Source organism: Pisolithus orientalis (genome assembly GCF_024613125.1).
Source record: "Pisolithus orientalis strain OTSU chromosome Unknown F5J12scaffold_62, whole genome shotgun sequence".
Lineage (NCBI taxonomy): Eukaryota > Fungi > Basidiomycota > Agaricomycetes > Boletales > Pisolithaceae > Pisolithus > Pisolithus orientalis.
Genome location: NW_026260843.1, coordinates 33687 through 60374, shown reverse-complemented (window position 1 = coordinate 60374; position 26688 = coordinate 33687). Strand labels below are relative to the sequence as shown.

Genomic DNA, 26688 nt, shown 5'->3' with positions numbered 1-26688 from the left:
GATGGGGGTAGCAAAGGGGACGAAGGCTATACCAGCTGCACAATCAACATGCAGTGAGGAGCCAGACACCAGAGCTATAGTACAACATCAAAGCAATATAAACGAGTCAGAGACGAGTCACTGGAGCAAGAAGTAAACATGTTGTCCATCAGAGAGGGTGGTGGAACACCAGATCATGAGGGCAGAGCTGTGGTGTTGACAGGTGTTGGAAATACCACAACAGCAGGTGATCCAAGGGATCCATCTAACATACAAACCCCTAAGATGGCAAGGATTATGAGGGACATGACGAGACACATGACACATGTGACCATGAAGAGTCGAAAAAGGAAAGACCCCTGATGGAAGCATAACACTTGGTGCTGATGTTGCTCCTCATCAATAACACGTTTTGCCTTCTCATACCTGACACACTCAGACTCGAGAGTCACTAAGGAGATCATGGTGGCATCATACCCATTCTTGGTGAGTTCCACTCATAGATAAGGTTGGCAGTGCCTCCAGAATGCTAACACAACCTCGCATTCACCTATGTCTCTGACAGTGTCTGCTATTTCTTGGAGTTGGCACAAAAAGTCTAATACTGAGTGGTGATCCTCACAGCATGCATCAAATTTATTGCATTGCTGCATCTGGAAATCTGCTGGGAATATGTAGTCAAAGAGTGCCTTGAAAAATTCAGTGAGGGAATATTGTTTTCTCAAGTCTAGGATGTCCCTTTTGTAGAACTGGTAAGCATGCCTGCTCAAGTATTTCCCAGCAATATGGATACTCTTTTTGCAGTTCAAGTGTGCAAGTTGTACCCAATCATGAGGCTCCCAACACCATTTCTTGAATAGTCTGACCTGAACTTCACCTTTGTATGTGAACAGTGGGTCTTCCTTGAGGAATGCCTGCTGATACCTCAGTTTGTTCAACTTAGCCCAGTAGCATCACTTCTTTTTGTGCTTCCATGCCTTTGTTTGATCTGAATCAGCTGTGATTGTGCTAGATGGTTCCTCTCCTAGGAAGTCAGACCCAAATGAGGACAAACCATCTGAGTTCAAGGGAGTCATCAGTCGAAGATGAAAGAGTCAGATGAATCCCCAGGTGCAATTGGTCTGCAAGGTGGACCTCCACTACTTGGGAAGTGGTTCCTGCTACCCTCCCTGCCACCAGATCTGGAATCTGATGAGTCTGGGTCATCATCATCAGGATCCCCATGCATTGCTCTCAGTAGCATGCTCTGGTGGGGAAACACACTCATTGCATGGGCTAATGGGGTGGTTCTATGGCTGGATACATTGGCATATTCTTTCTTCTTGTTTGGTAATGTCAGGCCTTTATGTGTCTTATCATTCATGAAGTTGAGCAAGTTCACAGCTTCAATATTCTCTTTCTGTTCTGGTCTGAGCCCAGATGATCCTATTCCTGCTTTGTTGCAAAGATTCTCCTTTCTTAGAGAATTAATAATAGCTTGCTGCTCTTCAAATGATTGTCACTTGGGTCGTCATCACCACTGTCATGGGGGAGGATGAAGGGTAAGTCATTCTCATATGCTTTGACAGCTCCACCATCTTTGATTGTGCAGCCCTTCCCTTTTTTGGACAACACAACATGTGGTTCACCATTGTTGAGCTGCTATCAACTTGTGGCTGCGCTGCTATGGGTCGAGTCCATTCCTGCAGGATCTTGCCAAGGTAAGAGTCATCTTCCTTGAATGTGGACCAGTCCAGCTGTCTCACTGGTGCTGGTGTGGATTCCTTCATGTGTGGTATGTCCAGCCTTACCCACTCTTTGGGTTTCTCTGGTTGATAGCTCTCATTCCATACTACAGGCCTTTGTAGTTTACATTTATTAGCAGGAGCTGGTGTCTCTACCAAATCAAGATCCTCATTTGTTTGTGACTCAGCATCCATCTCAACTACTGTGTCAAGGTGCTGGCACCAGACACTGTCATTGTTTACAGTGCCCATCAGTTCTTGGACAATGCAAACTGAAAATAATGCATATCCATCTGTACCACAGTCTGGAGACTCAGGAACTGTGGGAGAGGTCACCTGGCAGATTTGCATCTCATCAGTGACACTCTCCCCATTCTGCTCAGTCTCACTGAATACCCAGGGGCCATTTGCTGTGGGTTCCATGGTCAAGCACTATGCTTTATCTCACTGTTGACACTAGCTGGAGTAAAGGAAAACATGTTCAGCAAGTTGCAACTAGGTGACTATGCACTCAGTTGATCAGACCAAGATGGAGTTTGATGTCATTGTGAAGGGTTTTGGCTAGAGGGAGTAGAGCAAAGAGAGAGGGAAGAGGTAGTTCAAAATATGTGATGGTTGCAGGACTTGGTCACACTAGTAAGAGTGTTTCCATCAAAAGGTCTCAAGCATCATTTGTCAGAACTGGCCAAGGGTCTCTTGATAAAAAACTGCCCCCTCCTACCTACTACATGAGTCTTTATATACCTATGTACACAAAGGACTGTACTAAAGAGGAAGTATCAAGGCTGACATATTGTACTTGGTTCTGTTGTCATATCCATGGGAGTGCAGGTCATTACACATGGGCCATGGGTCATCAGAGTGTTGCCATTGATCGTTGCATCACATTTTCTGCACAATTTCACACTGGAATTCTTTATTGAAGCCTTACAAATAGAGGTCTTTGAGCTTGTCAGCCTCAAGTTTCTGTGAAACCTGTAGATATGTCACTAAGTCAAGAAAATAAAGCCTGTAATTTGTTAGTTCCTGCTGTGTATGAATCTCTCTTCTTGCTTGACTGTCAATGAGACTATAAAGGTCATCCTTCAAATGCTGCTGATCTGATTTCCAGGACCCAGGATACAAATGTGCAATGGCCACCACAAATTCAGGCCAACTCAACTGATGCTCTACAAACTCAAGCCAAGAGTTGGAAATTTCGCCACCTGCATACCAGCAAGTCCACTTGGCCCATTCTTGATCATCAAAGCATTTCTTGTGCTTGCAAAGATTTCAGACCATTTTGAAATACCTAAAAAGGTCAGATACATGTCCCAAGAACCATGGGGCATCACTTGAATGCCTCAACAGCATTTCCTCTAGCTCTTTCAGTGCATTCTCATGGCTTCTTTGCAAAAATTCCACTATCAATTTGCCTTCAGAGTTGGCTCTCAACTCATGTGACCTTTGTGAATGTTGCTCACCTGTCAGTTTTCACTTGAGTACAAGTCCTGATCTGAGGTTCTAAGTGTAGACTGCAGTGAATTTAAAAACTCCAAAAGACTTAGCTATTTGATCTGAGCACTTGTGGTGATAAGGTGGTGACTCCTTCCCCAAATGAACAGAACCCCCCTTGTGGTGTGCTCCAGATGTAGGAATAGGTAATAGATAGTACCTAGAATTAGTAATAGTCAGTGATGGGTGAGATTTGTGCTTGACCCAAAAGGGAGGTTCTTGCTGGAGAAAAGAAGTGTAGTAAAAGTGTAAAAATACAAACTGAAACAAATACTTAGCTCTGCCTGTCTAATACCTCTTTCCAGTCCTCCTGGCCCTTTGGGTACTCCCCAAAGTAATAATACTAACTTCACAAACTCACTGAAATGTGAGACAAAATCACCCTACTACTGAGGACCTGTGACATGGATTTTTTGTATGGAAAACTGAACTCATGTGAACACAGCATGCATGCTTAGTCAGCAATGCAGCTGCTTGCCACCAAGTCCAGTGGTACAAACATGAAAACAAAAGCAAGAAATAAAACAAGTCCCTCAACCCCTAAACTCCTGACCAAGACAACTTCTCCTAGGGAACTCAAACCCATTCCCTACAGTGCACAGGCTGTCCATGTGTTGTGACTAAATGTGACTACACTATGTGCAAATGGCTTGCATCCTCCTACAACACTGCTGATGTCCTTACCAAGGCTTTACTGCTGTCACACACCAAAGGTGTTTGGTGAGGTGGACATGAATGCAGCTGAAGAATGGAGATGAAGACCATAGCCCTCATGTGAAGAAGGACAGCCAGAAATGTCAGCAGTCATCCCTCACACAAGAACAAGTTATCAATGCCAAAGAAAAAGGAAGGAAGGAAGTTAAGTGCCAATAAAAAGTCTTAAGCACCCATGTATGGCATTCCAGTTTTCAACATATCTCCACCAATTCCACAGATACTGACACCATTCCCATGCTCGCTTATAGTACTCAGCCACACAATCCTACCTTCCAAAAGTGGAAAGGATTTGTGCACTCCACATGTTTCTACAGCACTCCCTCCAAAAGATGCTCATTTTGCTAATTCTTCTGATATGGCCACCTCTACATTGATCACTTCACTTGTCCCCTTTGCTAGGGACCATGGCTTCATATATCTACCAGGAGTTCCTACCAGCTTCCACCCTGCAGCATCCTCATACATCCCATCCTCATCTGCCCCCTCTCAGCCCATCCAGCTTGGACAGTACATTCTTTTTGTCAGTATGACCTCTAGGAGGATGTTCTTTGGTCACCTCAGGTCTGTCATTCACTTGGAAAGGTCTTATGTGGTCATTTCAGTCTCTCCAGTCCAAGAAGCATATGGATCCTTCCTCCCTGTTCCCTGCAACATCTTCATACCAGTCTCATCCATCATTCTTCCAAAATTGTGACAGCTACAGTATAATCTACTGTTCTCCACTCTTCCTGATCACATCCATGACAAGTATGATGCACATCTTGCCTCCTTATTGCAAGAAGAGGATGGTTTGGGGGGAAAGTTGCCATCCCCTATGCTCCTGTCACCCCACAGACCCCCAAAGCTTGACCCCTGTTGACATCTGACTCACCCTGTCCACTTTTGGATGTACTATATCAGCATCAGATCAGTGCTGCCTCTCTGTCATCCCACTTTGGCCCAGAAGTGATCTCTTCAAGATGTGACATGCACAGCTTCCCCCTAATGCAATTCCAATGTGCTTTCCCAGTTCCTGACATTACTTGACTCATACTTTGACATTCTGACTGTCTTTGACTCACCTATTGCCAATACTTACCAATCTTTTGACTTTGCTTACTGATTCTTTGCTTTTTGGCTTACTTATCCTTACCAATGCTTACCAATGCTTTCTAAGATGATTGCCCATCACTTACATTCCTTACTCATCAGTTACCAATCACTTACCAAGTGTTTGCACCTTGTTTTCCATAGGCAATGCCCCTGTACTATATATAAATCATTGTACTTAGGATAGCTGAATAAGAAGACATCAGAGAGCCCCCTCTTGCTCAGCAATTCATCATCTCTCAGTAATTCATTCAGCAGCTTCAATAGCTGAGACTTTATTAAGGGTCTAACTATTGTCTACTTTGCTTATCATCATTTATTATCAATATACTTTGCTCCAAACCCTCCCTGAGCTCAGTGCAGCTTAGGACATCAAATTAAGTCTTCATCCATCCTTCTGTAGGCTGACAGCAGTCTACCCCCATCACATTCTATCACATTCTTGCTCCCTCTTCATCAGGAGCACCCCCAACCCTCAGCACTTGTCTTTGAGTGTTGTAGCTTGAAAAAACCACCCAAATAAAAGGTTCTACCATCTAGGTACTGCATAGGTACACCACCACTCACTCTTATTGTCTTTTGTGTTGGTTTTGGTTGGTTTTCACCTCTGAACCACACTTTGACTCACACCACATCCTTCTTTCTCTTGCCATGTCACTGGCCTCTCACTCATGTCCCATTGAGGGGGCACTGCATCAGGTTTTTCAACAGTCACTCTCCTCCTTTTTCTTTTCTTTTGTTCTTCTTTGTTTTTGGAACTCATATGCATAGGTCTCAGAAGTCATACACAGGTCTCACTCTACTTAGGAAGTTTGTGTTTCCCTTGTTTCCCTTTCTCCTCTTCATTTACACATGTCCTGCTGAGGGGGCATGTTGGTGTCAATGGTCGCATGGCTATGCATGTCTGTACTTGTAGGTTTGTTTGCATTTCTTTGCACCTCAGCCATTGTGTCTACAATGCTGAGCATGTCTGATCAGTTTCCCTACACTTGCCTTGGTAAGGGAATACATATATGAGCATGGTGGTTCTTCCTTTGAGCTTCACTAGTCACTATCAACAAGTTATTGTGATGTGCATTTTATAAAAGTCTATTCCAGAAAATTTGCAGGTGGCTGTGCCCACAGCCACTGCAAATGCATGGTAGCCTGCTGACTAAGCAGAGGGTGCATGTGCAAGAAAGTGAGGGTCAGGTGACTTGTGGGCTGCATGCAACCCTTGCCTGTTCATTGCTACTCAATTCAATGCTACTGAAAGACACTATGTAGGCCATGTAATCACCCTGTTTACAAGGTTGCTCCACCCCAAAATTCATACATGATTTTTTGGTCAGTTGTGATTATCATGTTTTGGGTCTCAGCACTGAACTCCACAGCTCTGAAGTACCACCATGTGCAATGTCATGAGATGAACACCCTCCAATATACAGGGTGACCAATGCCTGACACTCCCTCCAACTACAAACATTGAGGCAAAGTGACTGTGGTGAGCCCCACCCATTGTTTGTGCCTTTCTCATCTCCATGACTAATTGCAGGACACTTCTTCAGCCTCCCTTATGTGTGATGAGAGGGGGCCCCCCTCTGAACATAGGTGTGTATTCAATCTTCTCCACAGCCCTCCACCTCCCAGTGGCCTGGGCTTCTTGTGTAGTTGAGTTGCCTTTGGATTGACTGGGGACAGTCAAGGTCTCAAGTACCCCTGGGATGTAGGGAATGTAATTTCCCTACTAGGGGAATTGTTTTGTTTTGTTCATTTTACTTGATTTTCATTCTAGATATTTTTTTCCTACTAGTTGTACTTAGATTTTGCTTTTTTTTTTTTGCTTAGTCAGCACTACCTAGCAATGGTGTAGTAAGTTTTTTTTAACAATAGACAAGTTACCCTGAGACAAGAAGGCCAAGTTCAAATTGGGCCAGTCCTGCCCATAGACTGCTATAGATGTCCCCTGATGTCCCCTTTGCTCAGGCTATAGAAGCCCCTCTGGACCTACTAACTCCCCTCAGATTCCATCACCCCCATCTCACTCTCAAAAAACATTTTCCTTGACCATGTGTATACCTCAAGGTGAGAGTCTGGAAGAGTCCAAATGAAAAAGAAAAGAGCTGTAACCTGTGTCAACTAGATTGTAGCTGTATGATAAGATCAAGAGATAAGATGAAAAAGGAAAAGATAAGATAAGAAAAAGATGTGTCCATTACAGCATAAGCACCCAGCACTGGCACATGTGCCTAACAGGTATGATGTCAGAGATGATATCATAGTGGAGTGGAACACTCTAGCATGAATTAGCCTTGACTCAAAGGGCTGGACCATTAGTCCAGGCCAAGACTCAAGGGTGATAAGATACAAACAATTCAGATAAGCTGAAAAGATTAGATAAGATCAAGAAGAGAAAATATACTTATCATAACAATACAGTACATGTGAACAGGCTGGCATCACTTCTCCCATACCCCAACACTCAAACTGTGCAGCTTTGAACTGATCTTTGAAGTTGCTTTTGGACTAAGCATGGATATTTCCACTAAATGAAGTACTATCATGCCATTTCATTATTGCCACTTGTCCATCTCAATACACATCACCCCCTCAGCTGATGTTCTGATATCAGAAGCAGGGATAAAGACAAATCCATTCTCTTCCAGGTACTGATGGAACTTGAATGGTGTCAGTTTATTCCCAGATAAGTAAAGAAGGGCAGGAAAGCATACAGCTTTCTTTTCAGCTTTCCTACCATTGAGTGTGAGGGGCTTCTGCAGGACAAATGTCACGATCACACTGAGAATAGCAATGCCACTACCAATCCAGAATGGACCAGTACTGCCCTTCACAGTTTTCAAACCACAAAGGCTAAAGCAACAATATCCTGCTGCTTGAGTAATTACACCTTCCAATGAGTGCATCGAAACATACCATCAATAATTTGTGAGAAGACTATAGATGTTAGACATCAGTCTCAAGGGATATATCAAGCTATCCTAAGTTAAGTTTGCATGATACATACCCCATGTTCCAATGAGAGCTCCCACTTTGCCAATCGCACCTGCAACACTTTAAATTTGTCCACTGATACAAGCTGAAGGACCAGTTTTTGCTGCAAGAACATGGAGGCAACTGCCAGGGCCTTTTTCATGGCAGCAAGTATAAATAGACCAGTCAACCATACCATTTGACTCTTCAGACTCACCAACTTCACCAAGAGTTAAGAATATTCCATAGACAACCTGTATAATGCTTGAAAAGATATACATGTTTGGAGTTCAAATTGAATGAGCTTACTGCAAATGCAGCAATATGATTAGTGAGTGGGGTGTACATGCCTATGGTGAGGCCAAGAATGGCTTGCAAGAATGATCCAACAACCTGACAGATCAGGATCTAAATGTACAAGGCCCTAGCAGTGTGCAGTGTGTACTACATACCATTGTTGTCCTCACAGTGAGGTAATCAATGAGGTATGTGCCAAGCACAGTTCCTGCAATAGCTTCAGCTCATAGAGAACCAGACAAGCTAGATAAGGCACCTGGAATATGAAACAGACTACAGCAAGTCAAAACAACACCCTGCACAAGTAAAAGCCAACAAGCTTGCTTAATGAGAACAGTCCACCCCAACACAATTGAGATGGATAAGATCCCCCCAGTGACACTGCAATTCAATGAGACCCAACCCCCTACACATGACATACTGTGAAAGCTTACTTGTTTGTTATCATGGAAGAGTATATGGCAAACTATGACCAATCAGAGATACATTCACACAAGAGAATCATCTCACTGGGTACCTGCAAATCCTGCATCAGTGTTGTGCCCCCCCTGAGTCATTAACATGCACACACATGATAAAATCATAAATGAACCTTGTGTTGCCACACCAATTGAATATCAAATTACCACTCAGAAGTCACCATGACCACTCACCATGCCAATGACAATCCAAGAACACTTTTCCAGTACCACTTCAAGGAGAGCCAGTTGAGGATACACACTTCCTTAGGACTCACAAGTAAAATTTTACAGTTGCAGTCTGGTACATGCTTTGCTTGCTCCAGCATATGGTAAAAGGGAATTGCAATCTTCTACAAAACAACAAATGCAGGGATGGCACCAAAACCAAGCAAGAGACCACAGACCAGATGGAGGTACTGCTCACCAAAGCTAAGTGTGATAAGGGAGAGACTGTCACAATACCATGAGAGACAAACTTGCATGCAGTACAAGACAAGTGGGACAAAACCAGCAAGAACAAAACCAGCATCAATCATGGTTTCTATCAAAGGTTAACATGGACACTGACTGATGGGCCATATGCATGACTTACTGGTACCAAGTATCAACCAATGGTGTTCCTTCATCTGTTCTGAAGGAAAAGCCAAACCACAAGCATGACCTGCACCAACACCAAGGGCCAAGGAATAAACTTTACAATTGTATAATTGGCAACTGCTTTGGTGAATGAAGTCTCATGCTTACTGCACAACAAACCAAGCATCATGATGTCAGCAAAATCACTAAGATCCACTATGCCTGGCCCAAAACTAGAAATTATGGACAAGAAAGTGACAAAGAGAGATACAACTATCCATGTGTAACACTTAGCCATACAAATGAGGTCATGCAAAGTTCCCTACCATGTGAAACAACATGTCCACCCTGAAGCCACCATCTGAAACCCATCCAAAGACAAACATACTGAGTGCAGTCCCTTTTGAGGATTAGCCTGCTTGTGGTGCAAGCATGGAACATTGACTTACCAGCAAATGCAGGACTTGCCAATACCCTGCTGTAATGTTGTGTCCCAAATTGACTATCAGGATATTCATGAATCAATACTGATGGTAGGGATTAGTGCCTTGTGAATACCACAATCAAAGAATATACATACAAGTGATGACTGTAATAGCCAAGTCAGATTTGGGTAGAATCTAGAAGGGACACACATACCTGCTCCAATGACTCCAGTGGTGTAACCTACCCAGAGTGAGTTTGTCTTTGAGGAGAAATAGATAGATGAAACAGTACCATTTGAAAGTAGTGCTATACTGTGGCTGAGGGGTCAGGTGAAACTTCCTGTTAGTTCCAAGGACTCATGACAGAGTAAAGCAAACCTTACAAGAATAACAGGCAGAATTGTAAAGTTGAGAGTTGTTCATTTGTTACAACCATTTCATAGGGAATGATGAGCGAGAGATGAAAGCTTGACATGTCGAGAGCAAAGTACCAGGGCAAGTCACATTATAACTGTATAGTAAGCATGTTATAGGGGCCATGCATCCGCCCCTTGGAATGACCCCCTCTATTCTTTACACTCAGCTGCCAGCATTTTGGACAGCCCACTCAGTCAGAAGTCATGGGTAGGACTCAAACTCAGCAGTTGGGGAAATTGAACTAGTGACTGGTGTTCAGTATCTTGTTACTCAGTCCAATCCACTGCAGCACACTTGACATGAGGGATGAACATGCCCAAATCCACATCTCTGCCATTTCTACATCAATCTTAATATTTACTCTCAAGATCTGCAAATATCATCAACCAGCAGGACATTGAACTCCAGAGGGGACCATGTAAAATTGCCAAGCCTTTGTGTCATAATGACCTGAGGATCTTTGAGCATGACTGAAAGAGGCTGGAGAAATGATAAGTGGACACTGTCAGGACATAGAACTGCATTCCACAAGATCAGAAGCATTGTCAACATTCTCAGCAACATTATTAGCAGCAATAGGCATTCCCCAAGCAGAGAACATTGTAACCTGAGAGATTTATGATTAGCAGCTGCTGAGAAGTTATTGAGTCTGATGTCTTCCCCAAGATCCAGGTGTTCAAGCATATGGGCATGCTACAGATCAAGGAACGACAGACAGTCCAGCTTCTGTGTTGTGTAGATTGTAACACACATCAGGTCCCAAACTTCTCTGATAACACTGACCTCAAAATTCTTGACATTATTCCAAATAACAAGGTTGCACCAGCGACAACCACAAGAAACAACAAGACTAAGGGGTTGGGAGAGAACTTTGGAAAATCAATCTGAGAATACCAAGAGCATATTTCAATGTCAAGTAGACATTCACAACTTTTTACTTGTGCTGTCACAAGAGTGGTCCAGAGATGTGGTGACATCAAAATCATGTTTCTCCAATGACATGACATGCTAGCCAACCCCTGCTTGGTGTACTGATAGGCAAAGACTGGACAACGACCACCATTGATCACCAGGTAGATTATCTGACAAAGAGCCATAACAGGAAGATGGCTGATAGGGGAGTTTATAGTGTGGGTAGACAAGTTCATTGATCCTCTTTTTCTGCACAAGGGTAGCAGAGCAGATGTTGCAAAGACATTTGAACAGTGTCAATTTGGCTTGGGCTTTGGCAGGTTCATCCATAGTCATGTCACTGTGAAAGAATTAGTCATCAGCATTGTCCATGGAACAGTTCTAAGTAACACCAAAACCTTTACCAGCACACCCAAGGTAAGGAAAATAGGAAATGGGCTTATTGAATGTGGCAATAGAAGACATGAGTGTGTGTGTGACCACGTGACATCCCCTGTGGGTGGAGTTTTCATGTAGAGCCTTTGTAAGCAGTCACAGAGGTTTGCTTTGCCCCTCCTGACCTCTCCCATCATCTCACTAGGTGGGCCATTTCACACAGGTGCCCTTTCCTTACATCCTGACCTGTCTCTTCGTCCATCTGATAGGAATGATGTGTGTGCAGTGGCTGATGTGGGAGTGATTAGGTGCAAGCAAAGATATGTGCAAGGATGGCTGGCTCAGGACTCAGTGCATTCAGATAGGGAAGCAGGGTCGATGAGGTGATGTTCTCATCTCATAGGGATTCTTTCCCCTGCGGTAGCTACCTTATATCTATGTCATACATTTGATATCTCATCTATTGGGTGCCTTCCACCCCTACTCCCACCTTTGTATTTTTCACTTTGCTTGTCCCCTTCTTGGGGTTATGACATGTGTCCTGCACTCTCTGCATGTCATCATTTCCTTATTTGGGTGTGATGGTGGGTTGGTATTTCTACACACCCCCTCAAGCTGGGGTCATGCCCAAGGCTTCTCTGTTATGTTCATGTTTTGGTCTGGTTAATGCTTTGGTGAAAATATCAGCCATCATTTCAACCATAGGGCAGTATTTTCAGTTAATTATTTCTCTCTTCACACAGTCACAAATGAAATGATTTTTGGTGTCAAAGTGTTTTGATTGCTGGTGGTACTGCACATTTCTCATGATTGCTAGCACTGACTGATTGTCACTGTAAAGCATTGTAGCTTCTAATTGTGGGCAGTTTAGTTCACCCAGTAGGCTTCATAGCCATATGATTTCACATGTTGTATTTCCCATCAATATGTATTTGGCTTCTGCTGTAGAGAGGGCTACATGGCTCTGTTTCTTTGAGTACCATGTAACCACACCTTGGTTGAAAATGGATACATAGCCTGAGATTGATATCCAATCATCATCATTAGTGAAGTCAGCATCTGAATACATAATTAGTTTATTGTATTCAGGATGAGCTGGGTCAGCTTTGTAGGTGATCCCATAGCTCTTAGCTCCTGCTAGGTATCTTAGCATTCTTTTTGCTGCTGTCCAATGGGGCAGGTTGGGATTTGCCATGAAGGATGCAAGTCTATTGACTGCATATGTTATATCAGGCCTTGTGGCCACTGATGCATACATTAGGTGTCCTATGAGTGTTGTGTAATTGCTGCTAAGTACACCTTCAGCCTTGGTGTCACATGGACTTAGCCATGTACCCAGATCAAGTGGAGTTTTGACTGGATTTGCATCATTCATTCCATATTTTTGTAGTAATCCCTCTATATAGTGTGTCTGGCTGAGGGTGATTGTTCCACTGGTGCAGTTTCATGTGATCTAACTTACTTGGGTCTCCAAGGTCTGTTACCTCAAACATATTTTGTAGTTGTGTTTTTAGTTTGGTCATAAGTTCAGCAGTATTGGTGATGAGTACTAGGTCATCTACCCATACCATAATGATCTCAATTGTAGTCAAGGTCTTCCTTATGTATACACAGGGATCAGAGTGAAGTCGAGCAAAGCCAATGGTCTGTAATTGGCCATTTAGCTCTTCATTCCACTCTTGTCCAGATTGTTTCAGTCCATATAATGTTTTAATTAATTTGCATAGGCATCCAGTTTTGTCATTGAAACCCTCAGGCTGCTCCATATATATTTCTTCTTTTAATTTTCCATTTAAATATGTGCCCTTCACATCCATTTGTTGGATCTCCCAGTTTTGGGTGTTGGCCAATGATAAGATAAGGTGTATTGTTTCTAATCTAATGACTGGGGAATAGGTATCATTGTAATCCATTCCTGGGACCTGGGAATACCCCCTGGTGACTAATCTTACCTTGTATTTTTGGAGTACCCCATCCCTGTTGTATTTTCAGGTAAATACCCATTTATTTGATATGGGTGGATCTACTAATATCCATGTCCCTTTTTCATGCAATTGTTGTAATTCAGCTTCTATGGCTTTTTGCCATTCCAGCCACTCAAGTGAGGCTTTAGCCTCTTGTAGTGTCTTGGGGTCGCCTTCCCCTAATGTACTTTCATTAAATGCCAAATACACTTGCTCCACCAACAAGAGCTTGTGATTCTCTGATGTTTGATCATTGTTTAGTAATTCATCCAAATTGGGTAATGGATTATTCAACACATTGTAATCATGTAACATCTGGGCCCTTTTGCTTCACCTCATGGGCTTGTCATGTGACTCTATTTGTTTCCATTTTGATTCCACCTTATCATTGACAGTTCTTTCTTCCTCACCTCCAATGTCTCCCCCTGCATGTGGCAGGTCTCAAGGAGGCAAATTGATTTCCAGATGGAATCAGTAATTCCTCGAGGTGCAGATTTGTCTTGTATGTGTGTTGAAATACTGAACAGCATGTGGGCCATCTAGGAAGCCCATGAATGGGTACACATGTGATCTCACATCCAACTTGGAGATCATTTGGTGTTCATGGAGGATCCATATGCACATCCCAAACTCTTGCAAGTGTGATACATTGGGCTCTTGCCCATGCCATCCCTCATATGGTGTTCTATCACAGGTGTGTGTCCATGCATGATTGCACACATAAACTGCATGATTTATGGCTTCACACCACAGGAATCTCAGCATGTCTCTTGCTAGTAGCATTGCCCATCCTAGCTCTATGATGGTGCAATTGAATCGCTCAGCCACACCATTTTGGGATGGCAAGTACAGTGCCATAGGTTCTAGCAATATTCCTTTCTCTTTGCACCATGTTGTCAGCATGTTGTTGATGTATTCAGTTCCATTGTCACATCTGATTCTCTTAGGGGATATCTCTCTCTGTCTTTCCATCATCAACATGTATTCTTTGATGTGTTCTGTGGCTTCCCCTTTGTGTTTCATGTAGTAGACTGTAGCATATCTTGTTGCATCATCTATAAATGATATGTAGTATCAATAACCTTGGATGGATGTCATATGTGATGGTCCCCATACATCTGTATGAGTTAACTCTCCCAACACTGAGGTTCATTGTGTTGCCTCAGATGGGTGAGGTTTGTGTGGCTGTTTAGTGGCAGTGCATGCTTCACAATTGAAATCAGGCAAGTTTGGATCGACTTTGAACCCTTTTACTAACTTCTTATGGAACAGGCAGCATAGTCCACTTATCCTGATATGGCCAAAGCATTTATGCCATGTCTTCCACGAGGTTGTTTCATCTGCAAGACTGGTTTGCTTGTTCTTTGTAGGTATTGTAAATTGTAGTTCATACAAATGATTTTTCTGCTTCCCCAGTGCAATGACATCCCCTGAGGAATTGCACAACTCAATCTGGCCTCCTCCACTAATGGAGCAGCCACCTTGTGCATCTAAGTGGCCAATTGAAAATAAGTTATTAGGCAATGATGGCATGTGTAACACATCTTGTAAATTGACAGTGACTGTCTGGTCACCTATTTGACTATTCACTGTGACTGTGCCACATCCAGGTATGGCAGCCAGCTTGGTACCTACTCTGGAGACTGTTTTGTCTGGTAGTACCTTGTAGGTGGTGAATGCTTCACAATGAGCACAGATATGCAATGTTGTAGCACTATCAGCCAACCACATGTATGCAGAATAGGTCTCTGATTTGGGGGACTTTGTATCTACACTTTTGGTAGAGGAGAATGCTACATCATCATCTTTGGAGTCCATATTCTCCACTGCACAATGCACCTTATCTGATCATCCGGAGCATTTACTAGACCACTTCCTATCCTGATCTCTATCTTGGTCTCTAGATCTCTGTCTTCGCTGTTTATCTTTGTTATCTGGGTTGGTCCAACACTCCTGAGTGGTGTGGCTGAACCATCAGCAGTGTCTGCATTTGGGTTTGTTCTTGAAGTGGCATTCAGAGGTTCTGTGGTTGGTGCAACCACATATGTCACACAGGCCCAGATGGTTGGCCTTATGTTTACTGCTCCCACCACTCTTGGCATAGTACTCACTCTCTCCACCCTCACACTTGTGGTGTTCCCACTTGGTGAAGAGTAATGATATTATCTCTTGTGTAGATATCTTTGTTGTTTGTGAATGCGACCCTCCAAGGAAGCTGGAGGTATAGGTATCCCACAAGGTAGGGAGTGATGACAGCAACACAGCCTGGAACTGGGGGTCAGGTATGATGTCACCCATTTCATACAGCCAGTTCTGCAAGTCACATAGTCTAGTGATATGATCAGGGAGGTCCATGTCCTCCTGCACCTTGAGGCCATAGACCTCATGCCTAATAGCAGCAATGGACTGCTGGCCCTGGGTCTCATGTACTATGTGTAGATTACACCACAATGTGGCACTGGTCTCCATCTCTGATTGGGCATGGATGGTCTGATCATTAGCAAGATTTGCCATAAGCATCACATATGGATGTTTGTCATGTTTAGGCCAGGCATTCAATTCATCTGGCAGGATCTTGGATGGCTGTGGGTTGTCCCCTGTCACCATCTTGTACAGATCTTGGAGCCAAAGTATGGCAGTGATCTTCTTTTTCCATGCTGCCCAGTTATTAGAGGTGAGCTTCTCCATCTTAACTATCTTCATCTCTCCCTCTCATCCTCTCTCTCTGGATCTGGCTCACCCCTTTCCCTTCAACAATGCCATCACCAATGTTGAAGACCCATCAATGGCCAGGCTTGGCCCTATTGGTTGTGACAAGGGGCCTGCAACTGCTGGTAAGTCAACAGGTGAGTCAGGCATTACCTGGGGCATCCTTGAGGCACTAGCTGATGCCATTGGTGCTTCAGGTGAAGACCACATTGGCCTGCCAGTCTATGCATTAGGGGGTCCATCCCCTTCAGGTGTCATGCCTCATGGATTGGCTGGCACCCTTGCTCTCAACATCTCTCTTCTCCCCCTTCTGACAGATAAACAGGTGGATCTTCTTGGCTCTATGTTGGTGGCTTGGTGACAAGGTCAGTTACAAGCAGGTGGGGCTCATAACCTGATAGGAATGATGTGTGCACAGTGGCTGACATGGGAGTGATTAGGTGTGAGCAAAGATATGTGTGAGGATGGCCAGCTCAGGACTCAGTGCATTCAGATAGGGAAGCAGGTCAACAAGGTGATGTTCTTGTCTCATAGGGATTCTTTCCCCTGCAGTAGCTACCATTATATCTATGTCATACATTTGATATCTCGTCTATTGCTGTGTGCATCCACCCCTACTCCTGCCTTTGTATTTTTCACTTTGCTTGTCCCCTTCTTGGGGTTATGACATGTGTCCCGCACTCTCTGCACGTCATTGTTTCCTTATTTGGGTGTGACGGCGGGTTGGTATTTCTACACCATCTCGCCAGCTTAGTAATTTTTGATCACCTGGCCCACCCGCCACTACTTACGTTTTCGCCTGACATTCCCAATTTGGAATACCGCCGGTGTATCACGTGATATGTTGGGGCGGGGGCGGACAGGCACCCCTGAGACTTTACCCATCCATATCCAGAAACCTGAGGCTGACAGGGATACATAGTAAATAAATGTATCGCTATCCCCCCGCTGTCTTTTCTTCGCCCACAATGTCCCCCATCTTCTCTAGATCTGCGTCCGCCCCTCATTCGAGTATCGACTATGCAAGGGGGGCTCGGGTACCCCCACCATCGTCCTGGCGGCCATCTGCCTCACCTTGCTTGTCATATTCGTTGTTTTATTCGCATATTACTTTTTTCGGGCGTGCACGGGAACAATTCAAGGGAGCACAAATTGACGATGCAGCCGGAGACACAGTGCGCCTCTTTTTTGCCACACGTAGTTCCACCCGCCGCACTCCATTCCATACAGGCTACGGCGTCCACATCAAGAACTGGCATTCCCCAGGGGGAACTGGAGAAAGGCATTTCGGAGAGTGTGAAGTAAGTGCACGAGGCCTCGACCCTACAAATCTGACGTCCTTCAGTCCGGTGAGACACAGAGTCTACTGGCAGCGCAGTGTCCCCTATGTAGCAACAACGATGAAAACAGCGATGACGAAGAAGATGGCGACGGCAAAGACAAGCCATGCAACGATTCTGTTCACGGCGTGGAAGGCCCCCTGTACTTCATCCCCGACCATTTCCGTGGTTTCGGGAAAGGTTTGCCGTGAGAGTAAAACCTCAAAATTGCCGCCACTTCCTTGTCTTCGCAGCACACAGTCTCAGAATTGGAATATCTCGTGAACCGGAGAAGCTGGTGCCCTAATTCCTTCAGATTTTGACTCCCCCGATTCGATCGCAGGGCACCATGGCAAAAAACCCAGTATTCACCCGTTCCAGTTCTCTTACTCAAAAATTACCCCCTCGCGGACAGCGCGACCACATTTGCTCATGAAAGAACACCTTTCTATATCACATGCTCAAGATCCTTCACCGCTGTTCCCCATGGATAACACATTCGTGCTGCAACCCACCGACTATATCATTGATCCCGCGGCCAGCAACCTAGGTCTTTGCCTGTCGTGGCCGAAGGCGTTACTGCCGAGTTCGGACAGTGTTGATTGGCAACTTGGTGAAGGTAGGCGTTCCTTTTTGGCTTCTCCTTGCCGACTGTAGGCGTCCCCAGGAACCCTGTTCCTGCGTACCGTGCACTCAGTATGGAGGTGAGTCGGAAAGAATTGTGGTTTGCTGGGTGTAATGCGTATATTGCTGTGTCGGCTCGAAGTTATGGTATTGATCGTGAGGAATATCCCATGATGGGTCTCTACGCGATATCGAATGCATCGGCCACCATCGAATCTCCCATTTGCGTTCCTGCTTTCCTCTCGTCCGTATCTGCGACCGTCGCAACGATCCTTCCCGTCTTATACCACACCGCCACATACGTTCAACACCTCGCTTCAGGCGACGCTTCGAGAAATAGTTGCATCTGATTTGGCGACGAGTACTTACCCTCCCACTCTTGCTTCACCCACCGTGAACGTGTCCGCCTCCCCGAAGGTCTATGATGCGTATGCGACGATGTATACAAATTCAGAAGACCGGTCTGTCACATCGACATATCACGTTTCCGACTCGACTACAACTCTTAGTGTCCCGCCTGGGTGGAGCCGTGCAGCATTCCCTAGGAATACCTTACATCGCACTCGCGAAGCTCGTTATTTATCACGATCACTACGATCGTTTGGATATTGTCATTGCATTCAGACGGACAGCGCACCACATGTACAATCTGTGCGCTCTCAATGCTATTTATAAGCTTTTTTTGGTTCGTTCTGTTGTTCCGTCGCCGGAAGGTTGAAACCGCACATTCAGTCGTTTGCACTAGTGGATCCTCTTTCTTGATCGTAGAACGACTACACTGGGGTGATCCCCACCTTCCGTAGAGCATAGTACCTACCAACAGTATCTCCCACATCGTCCAACCACCGAGTACTGTTAAAGGTCCTCAATAAGTGTTCGAACCTCAGCCGCTCTCTCCTTGAACAGCATGATCTGGTTCTGTCCGTCGGCCATGAGCTTCTCATAACTTAGTGAGATTTCCCGTCGTATCCACTGCTCCACCGACAACTCTCGCTCCTCTTCTGTGAGTGCTTCCGAAGGAGGTAGCACCGGTGTCGGCGCTGTATAAAATACGCTATCTTCCACCATCATCGGCACCGGTATTTTTGCATCTGGTATTGGTACTCTTGCCGCTGGCAGTGCTGGTGATGTTGCTGACACGGTGGGTGCTGATGTTGGTGCTGGCGCGGATTCGAGTTCTGGTTCGGGTGACGGAAGTGGGGGCCTAGGGTCATCGTCTTCCGCCTCCATAGCAATAGCGGCATCTGGAGGAACGGGTGGCGACGGTTTCGGTTCCTCGTCGACCTGCGGGTTTACTCTCCGTCCCTTTTCTGTTGTTACCTCCTGTTCAGTTTCCTCATCCTCTTTTTCTACCTTCGTCGCTTTATCTTCCTTGCGCGACCGCGTCCGTGAATGCGTTCTTGTATGTTTTGGAAGAGCCGCCGTACTTTTCTTCCCAGCCTTTATCGACCCCGACCGCGCCAGTTTAGCGGGTGCAGTTGGCTGCGCGAACGAGAAAAACGGACAACCGCATTCCAACTTGGTTGCACGTTTTCGGTGTTCGTGACTGCAACGTATAGTATGCGTGAGATACATTGTGTGTCCATGCTAATAACAGATAGAAACAATCCTGACGGTAGATGATACGTACATGGGGTCGTCGTCCTTGTCCCACCCCCCCAGGGCAGTATTGCAGTATAAGCATGTAACCGTATCGTCACCTGCACCTTGAGGGGTGTAAACGAACCCTGCTCGAGCCATCTTGTACGAGCACGAGTGAGCAAAGACAGGTAGATGGAAGGATACATAAACAGCGCGATGCTGGACGAACCTTTCTCGAGCTGGCTCCGTGGTTTGGGTCATCGTCGTAAGGCCACCAGTCCTCCCCAAACGTCTTCAAGCGCGCTTCTTCTATGGCCTTGGTGGTAGGTATTCGAGCCTTGTTCGTGAAAGTAAAGCTAGAGAGTGGATAAATACGAGCTCAGCACAGTGTGTGATAGCCACGACGATGAAGGATGATCCGGCAGAAGAAAAGACTCACCTTCCCTCACTGTCCATATCCTCTACGAGACCGCACCGAACGATGGCCCATCCACAGGCCTCTCCACACTTCTCATAGTGAACCGCGAACGGATCGTCCTGCGCATCCCAATCGCTCAGTTCTTTCCCACATAGAAAACAAGCGACACAGTCCCTATCATCCCAGCTGGGACAGAAGAAGAAGCCAGCTTCTGCGAGCGTGTTCGCGTTAGCTTTGTATGAAGGCGGATGGGGCCATTTAACCGTCGCGGATTGTGTGGAGGTCTTCTTGGAGGGGTAGCGTTTGACGCGTTTTGACTTTTTGAAAGACTCGACGCGGTTTTGGAGGGCGTGCATGGCAAGTGTTGGAGGCATCGCTGAAACAACAACTTGATCAGCTTGAGTCGTTATGTATGAAGCAAGAAACTCTGCCGCAAACACTCATGTTACCATGGCGGAACCGCCGCAAACCGACGTGTCTCGTCCATCTGCGCTTCCGACAGCAAAACTACTCCACCGACCTGCGCTCGACCAGGCGCTGGTAGACCAAAACTCAGAAGAGTATCTCGATGCTATCGAAGAGGAGTGGAACAAGAAGCTCGATGCCGAGGTAGAGGTACTGGTTGACGGGATGGTCGACATCGTCAATCTCGCATCTGTATGGTCCAATATCATACGTTCCATCCCCGCACACTCTCAGCGACTTTTTCTTGCGTCGTAGATTGGGGACAAGGACAAGTTCCGCATCGCTCAGGAAGCTTTCCAAGCAGAGCTGCGTGCCGAGTCCATGGTAAGTCAAACTACGTACTTTCACTTCACCATCCGCGACGCACACGACGAATAAACGATAGGTCCGGGCTGCCAACTCGCTGCTTTCCATTACCCATTCCCTGAAACTTTTACTGTTACTCTCAGACGAAGCCCAGATTGCGCGGTGGCGAGATGAAGAGATGAAGAATCTCCAGCAGGAGAAGAGCGAAGCACAGCAGGAAGTAGCTATTCTACTAGATGAACTTTTTCGAAGTTCTCTACAGCTCACTTGAGTAAAGGGATCTTGTAAGTTACAAGTTCAATTCGCCATTTGAATGGGACGAGGATACTATGAGTCCCAAAAAGAACTGCGTTCTAATTTTTGTGTTGGACTCATAGGATCTCCAGTACGTTCAGTTGAATGTACCCAAAGTTCTGGCCCTTCTTAAAAAGTTTTTTATTTGCAAAGAGGCAGTCAGATTCTGGGCGCAAGGCGCACCACAATGAAATCATTCATTTGCAATGTGGGATATATAGCAAGCCTCCTCTACGACTGACCTCTAGCGGTGCTCTCCTTGCAACGTACACGAACTTCCCACAATGCCCGGTCAACGCCTCTTTCAATCCGATCCGCCTCCTGATCCCTCTCATCTCCCCGACTCTATTCTAGACAATAGCGTCCAGCTCGACGTCTCCTCCCTTGCTATCAGCAATGTAGAGCTTGACGTTATTCGGAAGTTCAGACGGGCTGCTAATTACATTGCTGCGGGTACGTCATATGTGACGACTGTGGCTTGATATGATTTGACGCCGGGACGTTGTAGCGATGATCTTCTTGAAAGACGATGTATTGCTCGAGCGCGAGTTGACCTTCGATGACATTAAACCTCGTTTACTTGGTCACTGGGGAACGTGCCCCGGTCTTACACTCGTATACGCACACCTTAGCCGTATCATCAAGAAAACCAACCTAGACTCTCTCCTAGTCGTCGGACCTGGTAAGTATTACATTCTTCAGAGTGATTCCTGTGGAATCGTGCGCTCGACATACGAAAAACGCACGTACCAATGAGAATCTCATCCCTTGTACATACTCGTTACGCACTCTTGCGCTCATAATCATCGACAGGTCATGGCGCACCTGGCATTCTGTCTTGCCTTTGGCTAGAGGATTCGATATCGCCCTTCTATCCTTCGTATACGCGTGACAGAGCTGGTTTAACCAACCTTATTGGAAAGTTTAGCGCACCTGGTGGTTTCCCGAGGTAAGGATTTGGTACCAATACTTCGTCGTTGCACTTATCGTGTGTCCGTAGCCACATCAACGCCGAGACACCCGGATGCATTCACGAGGGAGGCGAACTCGGTTATGCGCTGTCCGTTGCCTTCGGCGCGGCGTTGGACAACCCGCATCTTGTCGTCACCTGCGTCGTTGGAGATGGCGAAGCGGAGACAGGGCCAACTGCTACAGCGTGGCACGGTTACAAGTTCATCGATCCAGCTGTATCTGGTGCTGTGCTTCCCATCGTGCACCTCAATGGCTTCAAGATCTCCAACCGTACCATATATGGGTGTATGGATGACAAAGAACTCGTCGCCTTGTTCTGGTGCGTCTTTGGGAATGCTGTTGCTCCTTCAGTACCTCACCTGCTTTACAGTGGCTATGGTTACCAGCCTCGTATTGTCGAGGACCTAGGGCAATATTGACAAGGACCTCGCCGCTTCCATGGAATGGGCTTTGAAAGAGATTGCTCGTATCCAACAAGCTGCACGCTCAGGGAAGCCAATTGTTAAGCCTCGCTGGCCTGTGATCATTTTGCGTACCCCGAAAGGGTGGACAGGTCCAAAGGAACTTCATGGCGAGTACATTGAGGGATCTTTCCGTTCTCATCAAATACCGCTCCCGGATGCGAAGACAGATGAGGGGGAGTTGAAAATGCTGGAATCCTGGTTGTCCAGCTACGACCCACGGCAACTTTTTTGCATCGGTGGTGACAAGGATACGCTCGACGGTGCACCCTATCCCGACCTGCTCCAAATCGTTCCCGACAACAGAGACAAACGACTGGGGATGAGGAAGGAGGCATATGCTGCTTATCAGCCGCTGAAGGTTCCAGTTTGGACACCCTTCTGCGTACAGAAGCGATCGCAGGCGAGTTGCATGAAGACGGTTGGTGAATTTCTCAAGCGTGTGATCGAAGAGTGGGTATCGTTCTTCCTTCCCCGAACATCTTGCACTAATTTATACCACAGCAATCCGACGAGATTCAGAATATTCTCACCTGACGAGTTGGAGTCGAATAAGCTTGGAGCTGTTCTCGAGGTAACGGGCCGTGACATGCAGTGGGACGCTGCAAGCCGCGCGCAAGACGGACGAGTCATCGAGATCCTCTCCGAGCATACTTGCGAAGGAATGTTACAAGGTTATACGCTTACCGGTAGGACGGGGTTGTTCCCCAGCTATGAGGCATTCTTGGGCATCGTATATACCATGATGGTCCAATATAGCAAATTCGCCAAAATGGTTAGTCCTCTCCTGATGTATCTATTTCAACCTTGATTTAATACGCACGCACAGGCGTTCGAAACGAAGTGGAGACAAGATATAGGCTCTATTAACTTCATCGAGACATCGACATGGGCGCGACAGGAGCACAATGGTTTCTCTCACCAGAATCCCGGCTTTATCGGTGCGGTTCTCAACTTGAAGGCTAAGATTGCCCGTGTCTACCTCCCTCCCGACGCGAATTGCTGGTTGTCCACGATGGCACACTGTCTGAGATCCAGGCAACTACATCAACCTCGTCGTTGGGAGCAAGCAGCCGACTTCAGTATGGCTAGATCCAGAAGAGGCAGACCGGGTACGTGATTGGATATATGGCATTACGCATTGCCGATGAGTCGTATTACAGCACTGCATCGCAGGAGCTTCTGTATGGAAGTTTGCGAGCGTTGATGAAGGAGTTGACCCTGACGTGTACGTCTTGCTATCTCCAGCAAGATCATTCACACAGCCCTCACTGGCATTTTTAGCGTACTCGTCGGCATCGGTACTGAGGTCACCTTTGAGGTTGTTGCAGCGGCGGCCCTCCTTCGCAAAGAAGTGCCCGACCTTCGCGTGCGCGTCGTGAATGTGACGGACCTGATGATTTTGGGTCCATTCGGTAGCCATCCGCATGCTCTGAGCGACGATGACTTCGATACGCTGTTCACAACGGATAGATCGATCATCATCAACTTCCATGGATATCCTCTTGATATTAGGGGATTGGTATTTGGTAGACCTGGAATCGAACGGATGGTGATTGAGGGGTAAGTTATCACCCGTGCCAAGCACATGGACGCGAAGTTCACAATCTTGGATAGGTATCGTGAGGAAGGGACAACTACAACTCCCTTCGACGTGAGTTGAACGCCGCGATCACCGTAGCGGGAATCTGACCTGGATACTCCGTGATATAGATGATGCTTTGCAACGGAACGTCAAGGTATCATCTGGCCGCAGCTGCTGTGCGTGCAGGGGCCCTTTTCAATAGCAAGGTCTCCTGTGTAGCACACCAGGTGGCAAGCTACCTCATGCACCGCGCTGCGAAGGACAAGGAGTTTATTTATACACACGGCCATGGTAAGGGTCATCTTACCCGTATTTGCGCGATGTACTGGACTAACTGAGCGACGCTTCAGATCCCGATGGCATGTTTGACACGCCCGTGTTTGAGAAGTAATTTATGAGTATGTAGTCAACCTGTAGCTACATTTCTACTAGTAGTCTGGCGTAGGTTACGTGTGTCTGTGCAGCTCAAACACGATCATGGGCGAAAACGAATTGTTACTATACTGTACAAAAGCGAAATCGAATCTCGTTGTGACGTGAATGCCTGGGACAAAAAAAGCGACAGGCCTGGGACTCGAACCCAGAATCTCTAGCGCCGGAAACTAGCGCGTTACCATTACGCCAACCCGCCGACGACGACGAAGGTCATCGAAGATAATTTGGTGACGCGACATATTTCTACCACGCCACTGCCGCCACCTCCCCAGTACAGAACGAAACACTCGAACTTGTCATTAGAAGCAGGCGTCATGGCGTTCTTTGGTGCTGCGTCGACATCGACGACGACTGCTGCAACACAGGAAAAGGACATCGAAGTCCCGAAATACCGACCGATTCCATCTCCTCGTTGGCCTTTTCACCTGCAGCGGATTACCTCGCAGTGGGGAGCTGGGACAACAACGTAAGTTCCAATTGCTCACTCCAAGCGTGCACGTCAGTCTTCTGAAACGAACGACTTTGTGCCTCCAAAGGTCCGTTTATACGAGGTCGGTGCCAATGGGCAGACACAGGGAAAGGCTATCTATGGGCATCAAGGTCCTGTGCTCAGCATATGCTGGAACAAGGTTCGTGTTGCAATGTTGGCACGAACAAGTGGAACCCATCTGATGCGACGCGTGTTGGGATATTAGGAGGGCAATAGGGCCATATCTGGAGGTGCTGACAATGCCGCGCGCATGTTTGACATTACGACTGGTCAGCCACAGCAAGTTGCTCAGCATGATGCTCCGATCAAAGTCGTCAAGTGGATAGAGACACCCCAAGGTGGGATCCTTGCCACGGGAAGCTGGGATAAGACGCTGAAGGTGCGTTTGGGACGTGCCGTTCCGTGAGCCTCCGTTGGCAATGTACTCACGCTGTCGTCGTGTTTGCGCGTGTAGTACTGGGATTTGAGAACTCCCAACCCCGTGGCTACTGTTCAGCTACCGGAACGGTGTTACACCATGGACGTCCAGTACCCCCTACTTGTCGTCGGCACGGCCGAGCGCCACATCCAAATATACAATTTAACAAATCCAACCTCCCCATACAAGGTAGTGCTATAGCTCTTTATCCGCTCGAATCCTGTTCTCATTTTCTATTTTCATTCCACAGACGATAACGTCTCCCCTTAAGTGGCAGACGCGTGTTGTCTCGTGCTTCACCAATTCTTCCAGCAGCGGGTTTGCAGTTGGCAGTATCGAAGGCCGCGTGGCCATTCAGTGCGTGGTCGCTCTCACACAAAGCGGATATAGAATGGGTGGTGGCTGACTTGGTTTTTCTTATCTTAGATACGTGGAAGACAAGGACAGCTCGTGAGCACTGGCAACTCCACCCTACATCAAAGTCTGGATATTAACGTGTGATGATGGATCCATAGAAACAACTTTTCGTTCAAGTGTCATCGCAAGGATCAAACCCCGTCTTCAAAAGATCAGTCTCTGGTGTACGCCGTCAACGATATCTCATTCCACCCTGTCCACTGGGACGTTTTCTACGTGTGGTCCGTTTTTATTTGGATATCTCGTGTCCCTTTCTTCTGGGACCTAACCCTTCACCCTAGGTTCTGACGGAAGCATTCATTATTGGGACAAGGACGCGCGAACGCGACTAAAATGTATTCTTACTTTTGCCTCCCACCTGGATCCGTTGCTGAGTATGTTCCATTATATCTAGCGTTCGAAACAGCACCTGCACCGATCACTGCAACGACTTTCAACCGTAACGGGACCATATTTGCCTACGCAATTTCGTACGACTGGTCCAAGGGCCACAGCGGAATGACGCCAGGTCACCCTAACAAATTGATGTTGCACGCTTGCAAAGAAGATGAGGTCAAGAGGCGACCAAAGAAGTAGTTGGTTGTAATACACTTTTAGGACACCGAAAGCATCTATTTTCTTGACAGAAAAGCACTGTCCATGCAAGTAGAAAAAGGAGCTCTTGTCGAGTACTGTGAGCTTGTGGCCCCATGTAACTTACTACCCCTATCTATGATCAACACTACGCGTCCGATCGAATCGCGATCGTTTCCCCTTGTTCGGCCCATGGAGCACTGTCAACTCAGACTTCTTAG

The 26688-nt window shown here is 46.4% G+C and overlaps 8 protein-coding genes and 1 non-coding gene across 9 annotated transcripts; 4 read left to right on the top strand and 5 right to left on the bottom strand.

The window, feature by feature from the left end:
• Positions 1–1466: 1466 nt before the first annotated feature.
• Positions 1467–2126, bottom strand: F5J12DRAFT_786644 (uncharacterized protein; the record flags this gene model as incomplete). The annotated part of the gene is made up of 1 exon (XM_051743494.1): positions 1467–2126. The coding sequence occupies one exon, from the start codon at positions 2124–2126 to the stop codon at positions 1467–1469; it is 660 nt and encodes a 219-aa protein (XP_051595056.1).
• Positions 2127–7799: 5673 nt separating this feature from the next.
• Positions 7800–10207, bottom strand: F5J12DRAFT_786643 (uncharacterized protein; the record flags this gene model as incomplete). Its single annotated transcript, XM_051743493.1, has 17 exons — positions 7800–7828; positions 7917–7937; positions 8008–8046; positions 8191–8227; positions 8283–8366; positions 8426–8478; positions 8692–8736; positions 8788–8818; positions 8924–8947; positions 9007–9081; positions 9156–9181; positions 9324–9422; positions 9476–9529; positions 9757–9809; positions 9888–9896; positions 9947–10072; positions 10116–10207. The coding sequence occupies 17 exons, from the start codon at positions 10205–10207 to the stop codon at positions 7800–7802; spliced, it is 897 nt and encodes a 298-aa protein (XP_051595055.1).
• A 6802-nt stretch (positions 10208–17009) lies between these two features.
• On the top strand, positions 17010–18402 carry F5J12DRAFT_915808 (uncharacterized protein; the record flags this gene model as incomplete). The annotated part of the gene is made up of 4 exons (XM_051749166.1): positions 17010–17410; positions 17455–17629; positions 17745–18047; positions 18086–18402. Exons 1-4 carry the CDS (start codon positions 17039–17041, stop codon positions 18400–18402), a joined length of 1167 nt encoding a protein of 388 aa, XP_051595054.1. The 5' UTR covers positions 17010–17038.
• Positions 18403–18817: 415 nt separating this feature from the next.
• Positions 18818–19989, bottom strand: F5J12DRAFT_503022 (uncharacterized protein). Its single transcript, XM_051739753.1, has one exon. The coding sequence runs from the start codon at positions 19625–19627 to the stop codon at positions 18908–18910; it is 720 nt and encodes a 239-aa protein (XP_051595053.1). The 5' UTR covers positions 19628–19989; the 3' UTR covers positions 18818–18907.
• F5J12DRAFT_727869 (uncharacterized protein) lies at positions 19640–20407 on the bottom strand (the record flags this gene model as incomplete). The annotated part of the gene is made up of 3 exons (XM_051741831.1): positions 19640–19792; positions 19863–19989; positions 20073–20407. The coding sequence occupies 3 exons, from the start codon at positions 20405–20407 to the stop codon at positions 19640–19642; spliced, it is 615 nt and encodes a 204-aa protein (XP_051595052.1).
• A 94-nt stretch (positions 20408–20501) lies between these two features.
• On the top strand, positions 20502–21093 carry F5J12DRAFT_907625 (uncharacterized protein; the record flags this gene model as incomplete). Its single annotated transcript, XM_051748960.1, has 3 exons — positions 20502–20708; positions 20772–20840; positions 20902–21093. 3 exons carry the CDS (start codon positions 20502–20504, stop codon positions 21091–21093), a joined length of 468 nt encoding a protein of 155 aa, XP_051595051.1.
• Positions 21094–21400: 307 nt separating this feature from the next.
• Positions 21401–24525, top strand: F5J12DRAFT_907624 (XFP N-terminal domain-containing protein; the record flags this gene model as incomplete). Its single annotated transcript, XM_051748959.1, has 13 exons — positions 21401–21569; positions 21625–21798; positions 21930–22065; positions 22117–22411; positions 22497–23002; positions 23054–23324; positions 23379–23523; positions 23588–23661; positions 23713–23777; positions 23834–24112; positions 24167–24203; positions 24263–24425; positions 24485–24525. 13 exons carry the CDS (start codon positions 21401–21403, stop codon positions 24523–24525), a joined length of 2355 nt encoding a protein of 784 aa, XP_051595050.1.
• Positions 24526–24693: 168 nt separating this feature from the next.
• On the bottom strand, positions 24694–24765 carry F5J12DRAFT_t196. Its single transcript has one exon. It is a non-coding gene; the product is annotated as a tRNA-Arg (tRNA).
• Positions 24766–24931: 166 nt separating this feature from the next.
• F5J12DRAFT_863996 (WD40-repeat-containing domain protein) lies at positions 24932–26674 on the top strand. Its single transcript, XM_051746986.1, has 8 exons — positions 24932–25198; positions 25265–25438; positions 25514–25666; positions 25728–25834; positions 25904–25927; positions 25993–26115; positions 26189–26229; positions 26289–26674. Exons 2-8 carry the CDS (start codon positions 25310–25312, stop codon positions 26468–26470), a joined length of 759 nt encoding a protein of 252 aa, XP_051595049.1. The 5' UTR covers positions 24932–25198; positions 25265–25309; the 3' UTR covers positions 26471–26674.
• The last annotated feature ends 14 nt before the right edge of the window (positions 26675–26688 follow it).

What these genes read in the sequence shown, in the direction of transcription:
- F5J12DRAFT_863996 (XM_051746986.1), top strand. Translation starts at nt 25,310, where the DNA reads ATGTTTGACATTACGACTGGTCAGCCACAGCAAGTTGCTCAGCATGAT. An exon ending in GAAGGCCGCGTGGCCATTCA is followed by an intron (nt 25,835 to 25,903) that starts GTGCGTGGTCGC and finishes TTCTTATCTTAG; the next exon opens with ATACGTGGAAGACAAGGACA. An exon ending in CGCGCGAACGCGACTAAAAT is followed by an intron (nt 26,230 to 26,288) that starts GTATTCTTACTT and finishes CATTATATCTAG; the next exon opens with CGTTCGAAACAGCACCTGCA.
- F5J12DRAFT_503022 (XM_051739753.1), bottom strand. Translation starts at nt 19,627, where the DNA reads ATGTATCTCACGCATACTATACGTTGCAGTCACGAACACCGAAAACGT.